The sequence below is a fragment of the Poecilia latipinna genome, unplaced genomic scaffold (genome assembly GCF_001443285.1).
Source record: "Poecilia latipinna isolate Pla-1442-1.1 unplaced genomic scaffold, P_latipinna-1.0 Scaffold6333, whole genome shotgun sequence".
NCBI classification, from domain to species: domain Eukaryota; kingdom Metazoa; phylum Chordata; class Actinopteri; order Cyprinodontiformes; family Poeciliidae; genus Poecilia; species Poecilia latipinna.
Genome location: NW_015118949.1, coordinates 1 through 6,573, shown reverse-complemented (window position 1 = coordinate 6,573; position 6,573 = coordinate 1). Strand labels below are relative to the sequence as shown.

At 39.4% G+C, this 6,573-nt stretch overlaps 1 protein-coding gene across 1 annotated transcript; it reads right to left on the bottom strand.

The window, feature by feature from the left end:
• Positions 1-353: 353 nt before the first annotated feature.
• On the bottom strand, positions 354-5,580 carry LOC106943883 (protein sidekick-1-like; the record flags this gene model as incomplete). The annotated part of the gene is made up of 6 exons (XM_015027175.1): positions 5,357-5,580; positions 5,132-5,269; positions 4,892-5,053; positions 3,478-3,603; positions 2,837-3,001; positions 354-587 (listed from the first exon to the last, which is right to left on the bottom strand). Coding segments are annotated over exons 1-6 (1,039 nt in total), but the record flags the coding sequence as incomplete, so codon positions are not given.
• Between the last annotated feature and the right edge of the window lie 993 nt (positions 5,581-6,573).

The following is a 6,573-nucleotide window of genomic DNA, read 5'->3' as shown; positions in this document are numbered from 1 at the left end:
AAAATATCTTATTAATCTCAAAGGAAAATTAAATAATAAAAGTGCAAAGTGATGTAGCTAGTCCCAAAACTACAAAAAGTCTGAGTAGATTTCTGTACTAAAATAAAAGCATTTAAGAATAATAAATTAAAGTAAGGAAAACAAAAATCCAGTCAGATGTTTGGGAGTGGGCTCTGTCCTGATTCATCAGAGTGAAGGAACAAGGTTACACCTCTCAGCTCAACAAGCAGCTGGAGGCAGTTTTACAAACAAACACGTGAATAGGTGCCCCAAAAGTGTCTCAGCTTTTCAGTGTCATAAAAACAGACGATTCTGAATCACTATGTTTAGGTAATGATGCTACTAAAGCTGACAGCGTTTTGTCTGAAGAATAAAAATAAATGGACAAACATCATCTGCACAATTGTGGCACCTGAAAGACTTAAAGGTTGAATAAGAGAAGCACAGACCTGTACCACAGGCCTTGTACTTGGTGCTGTGTCCATGCAAGAGCAGAGTAAAGACCAGGACCAGGATGAGGATGAGGCCCACCAGAGCCATCACCAGCAGGAACCACCACTCTTCATAAAAAGGACGCTCTGACAATGCTGCACGCAGAGAGATGGATTAGGACATTAAACATGTCTGATTTATTCTTGATTCTATCGAACATATAATGCTACAAAAGTGAATTTAACAATATGCTTGCTGCAATATTTGCTGGTCTATTTTGTATACGGTCACAGATGTCAGTTTAAAATTTCAAATGTATACACATTTAAAGAACCTCAGTGTTTATTCTTAACTCTTTAGTGCAAAAAAACTGATTGAAAATCAATTTATTCACTGCATGTTTATGTCTGTCTGTGTAAGGCTGAGATGGAACTGCACATAAAAACATCCCTTTAAAGCAGGGGTGCTCAAGTCCAGTCCTCGACAGCTACCATCCTGCAGCTTTCAGATGCTTCCCTGCTCCAACAAACCTGAATCAAATGAATGGTTCGTTATCAGACCTGTTCAGAGTTGATCCTGGTCTGTTGGAGCAAGAATGCTTCTAAAAATTGCAAGATGGTAACTCTTGAGGATTGGACTTGAGCACCCCTGCTTTAATTATTCAGACTACCAACACAAAAGAGACACAATCAAAACTGACTTATTACCCTGCGATAACTCAGAAATAGTCCAAATAGTTTTAATAAAAAGTATTTTTTTATTTGTTTTCTTCTTACGGAAAATTTCTGTTTATATCATAGGTTTGTGGTGCATTTCTATCCAAAAGAAAAAGATATAAAACTTCAGATATTTCACAACGAGATATTAATATGCATGGAAAAACCTCACAAAAGCCTTATATTATAGTAGAAAGTACAATGGCCACCGTAAGAATGGCTTACAGTATTCAATTATGCCTCATGAACTGATCAGTACATTATTGTGAGGGAACGCAAAAGAAAAAAAAAAATCCCCATCTCCCAACTTGGCCATCTGTAAAACAGAAAAAAAATAAAAAGCTATACCCCTGGGATAAAACAAAGATGGAAAATTACCCAGCCACACATTACTATCAAGAAATTATTTAAATACCAGTCTCCATAATATGATTGCAAAAATATTTCAGATAATTTGTCATCAATTCTGTGAATTTATATTTTCTTCAGAGCAAAAGCTGTCCAAACATCATAGTAGACGATGCTTTGCAATTTGTGAAAAAAAAAAAAAAATCACATTGATGTACTTTTCCCCCAAAATTATTCAAACAAATCATTGTGGCAATATACTTATATTAAAGATCCAAGTGACTCCAAACCACTTTTAATAGCAATGGATACCAACATCAGGGCTTTTGCTGCTCCAGCATAAAAAAAGTCTTTTGTATTTACACTAAATGTCCTTTTCTGACATTAAAATTTGCTTAATGTTCTGAAACACATTAGTGGGACAAAAAGAAACAAAAAATGTCAGGGGGAAATTTTTTTAAAAGGGCAGTATTGTGTATTTTCCAGGCATAGTGCCATATCATGGCACAATCAAGGAACTATGCTGCCGTCACTTGTTATAAAAATGCTATGCCTATCAAATATGACTTAAAAGAAATTCAACTTCATAATTTAATGCCTTGAAATTGGGCCTTTGTCTCATTAAAAACTCCTGCTCTTTCTGAAACTCAGGAACTCATCACAACATGGCTCCTCTATTAACCCTGAAACAACGTTTTTGCCAAATGAAATCAGACTTTGCAGATGCACAGTTCCATCAGGTGTTTACTAATTGCTGCTAGCCAGTCTGAAGGAGGAAGTTGCGGGGAGGTCTGCTCTTTGAGGAGGTACAATTGCATTCAACTATTCAACTGCATAAACAGTTGAATGGTTGCCGTGGGAGATTTGAAGGATTTCTTAAACATGGATGAAAGAAGGGAACACTCCCGGTATGTTTTTAATGAAGGATTAACATTATAACCTCATGTAAAGCACAGAAAAGTAATTGACTTTACATAACTTTGCCCCTTTAACAGCACAGTAGTGTTTTTTATTTTATTTTACACTCATTCAGGATATTGTGTATTTAGAATACAAAAAGTAAAATGCTGCAGCAAATCCTTTGAAAATAAAGACAACTCTAAGTGTCTGTTCCTCTGATCTTTTCATCAGAAGCGCTAACTAAATGTTGAAAGATAACTGATAAGCATCTGAGGTTAGATTTCTGTTTGACCTGTTACACAGGCTGCAGCTGAAGCAGTTCTGCCTTTACGTAGAGGCAAAAGCCCAATCACCTCAGTATCGTCCTGTTCTATGCTGCATCCATCAGGCTGGATCTACTGTAAACTTTCCCAGCATTATCTCCAGTGGTGTGTGTTTACCAGCAAGAGCCACGGAGGGTGCGCTTGGCTGTCCGTAACCATAGCGATTCACAGCAATGACTCTGAACTCATAGCTGACCCCTGACCTCAAACGCTCCAGTGGCACGGAGACGGACCTGCTGGCTGGAGGGAGGAGTCGGATGAAGGAATCCCAGACTCCCTCATCTACAGGAATACAGGTTTCATTAACACAAGTGGATGGATAGAACTGTTAGCTGTGAGTAAGAATGATACATTTTAGATGGTAACAATATTGTGGTGGAGGCAGTAATTGCTGTTACGGTTTTTAATAAAGAGGCTTATTCATTGTTAGCAGAAGAAAAATTCAATCAAAGACTACAATTGCTCTCCTGCAGAGTGGTGAAGCTCTTTCCTTTCCTGCATTACACACACACCTACACACACACGCACCCATGTGCCCACACACTCACACACACACACGCACGCACGCACGCACGCACGCACGCACGCACGCACGCACGCACACACACACACACACGCACACAGATCTTTAATTGTGCCTGACTTGATTTGCACCATGGGATATGCAGAGACTTGCCACTCAGAACAGTTTAGTTTGAGTAAGTAAAAGAATCAGTGCAGACAGTGCAAAGGTCGAAGCAATGAGCAACAGAGCTCACCTGAGGGACGCGCCTCCACAACGTAACCAGTAACAGGAGCTGCACCCATGTCTCCCTCTGACCAGTGGATGGTGAGAGCAGATGATGTCTTGGTGATAGACATTTCCACCGGTGGCCCAGGGGACCCTTTAGTATCAAAAGAACACATTCACATGTAGACATGGTACTGATTTGTGTTGTTTTCCTGGGAATCAACCCACAGAAATTAGTTTAATCCTACCTATAATTTATTAGCAATGCATAATACATCGGCACTAACATCACTATCGACTGGTATTAGTCATTTTTTAACATATCAGTATTGGTCCGATAAATAAAACTGGCCTGATAATAACAATAAGTATTAATTTCCACTTTGTTTCCATTTGTGTCAGGAGGGGAAGGGGCAGAGGTTGGTACTTCACGTTTGGTTCAATACAATTCAATACATTATCCTGTGTTTCTTTAGATAGAAACCTTTCAATATGTTGAGTGATTAACTGAGCATACTGCACTGTTTGATAACTAGGATCAATTGGAATGTATATGTGATTAAATTGAAATATTTTTTTGTAAAATGCCTTGAAATGACATTTGTTGTAAACTGGCACTATATAAATATAGTGAATGATTAATTGTACTGGCCAAAACCTTGTTGGACATTTGTAAGGAATGCTGAAAACAAAGAAGAATGGAGGAACCAGTTTAAATGAGCAACCATTTCTGCCAAGAACAGGTCAAAAATAGCCCAGCCCAGCCCAGCCCAGCTTATCCGGGGTCAGGTTGCGGTGGTAGCAGCCTAAGAAGGCTCTTTCCTTGTTCCAGCTCCTCCAGGGGAATCCCAAGGCATTCCCAGGCCAGCTGAGAAAACATAGTCCCTCCAGCGTGTCCTGGGTCTTCCCCAGGGTCTCCTACTGGTGGGACGTGCTCGGAACACCTCACCAGGAAGGCGTCCAGGAGGCATCCTAACCCCAAGCCACCTCATCTGGCTCCTCTCGACGTCAAATACCCAATTACACTTAATTTCTGGTGTGAAGTAATGTTAACTTTTGGGAGAGTCCAGATTTGAATCTGAAGGAGAATCCAAAATGGAAACTAAAGTCTCCTCCTTATTTTATTTTAAAAATAAATGTAAAATAAAATCTGCTGGGGGTATGAATAATTTTGGACTTAACTGTATACCTTGGGACCCATATTTAAAGGTTACTTGTATGTAAACTTTATACCCTTATATTGATAAAAAACATATATTTTTGCAGGTAAAGTCAAATCTTAATTTAAAAAAAAAAATTCAGCTGGTGATAGTATCTTTTGGTGTTTTGCTTAACAAAACACCAAAAGATACTTTGAACGTTTAATACTCTAAATAAAATAATTTGAGTTGAAGCAAAGTCTAAAGTGACAACATGTAGAGATTTCTGTCAGCTCTGCTCACCTTTCACAGGTCGAGCTGTGATGTTTGCTTCCACTGCTGATCCGTAGCTGACTGTGAGAGCTTGAACCCCAAACATATACGTTGCTCCTTTGATCAGATCTCGAACTTTTAGCCATCGCTGCCAGCTCCCTTTCACATCAACTGTCACCACTTTACTCACTCCTGCAGATTTTTGAGGAGAAACCACTTTGTAACATCAGACATGCCCTTCAATGAGTGAGTGTCTGTTTTTGTGCATACCTTGTACAGGAGCGGTGGGCTGATAGATGACCCGGTAGCCTTCTACTTGTCCATTGGGAGTGAGTGGAGCTCCCCAGGACACGTTGACACTCCCCCCCGTCACTTCAGAGAAGGTCAGGTAGCTTGGCTGGCTGGGCGCTGCGGAACAAACAGACCAGGGAGATCAGAGAACACGCTGCCTTACAGTTTAGTTTTCAGGGAACTGAGTTGTAACGAAATTCCTACCAGACTGCAGGGTCCGTGCCCCGCGGGGGTCACTGGGAGGTCCATCCCCAGCAGTGTTAAAGGCAGTCAGTGTGACCATATATGGTGTATAGCTGGTCAGGTTTGTGAGGTGAACACAGGTATCTGGGACAAAAATCACCTTCATCTTCTCAGTCTGGTTCTGGTTGTCTCTTTCCCAGTAATGAATCTGGAACACAGTGAACAATAGATTCATACTGCTGCCGTTCCAAAAAAACCTTGTATTCAGCCTCATTCAAACTGAAAACCCTAAATATAACTCAGTGCAACCAAGTGCTTTAAAATTCACCTAAATTGTAAATCTGTGTGTAATCTAGTTTTAAGGATAAATCCAACTGTACAGTAAAGGTTACCCAAATTTGGGTCCTCTCGTGAATGACAACCTATGAATGACAGGTTAAACAGCTCAATCCAGCTCAATCCTTCATATGGAAATTTGAAGAGCATGGAACAACTAACTATACGTTAAGTGATAAAACATCTACATTTTTTATTGTGTTTACACGGCCCTAGTGTAGCCCAGACATAGTAAAGAGTAGACCTCAGATTGACTTCTCGGGCACAGGAAATATGGCGGTCATCTTGGAGCGGTCGTCCCTCCTACTTGGCTAAACCACAACAGCACTGCAGGAAATCAATGGATCAATGGACTATTGATGTGAGAGCTCAGGGGATGACATCTGCTTTAGGAACATTTTTGGTCATTTTTAAGAAACTAGCAAATTATTTCTGTTTTTTTGGGTTTCAAATAATGAAAAACATACAACTGTTGTATGTTTTTTAGGTTAATATTTGTTGAAAATTATGCTAAAAAGCATATACTTTACTCCTTAATGGCAAGAAAAATATATTTCTGGTAGTTTTGGTGTCTCTGAAGATTTTCTTTGACACATGTCACTTTTCTGAAGCCTAGCTTTTGAGTCAATTTTGTCTTTGAGCACTTTAGCACCCTTATTTTTTTATCTCAGATAAACTATACAGGAACTGCAAATTAATTATTGTCTGATGTGCAGCCAGAAGGTGATACTGTGGTGTTTATAGAGACTGATCCAGAGCCAGTCTTTTATTAAAGAGAATGGTTCATAAAGGTGTACACAAAGAACAGAGAAGCAAGACAGTACAAAAACAAACATGCACATATAATCATAATGATGTGCTGAAAAGCACAGTGTAATAATTAATACAAGATGTATTTGGTG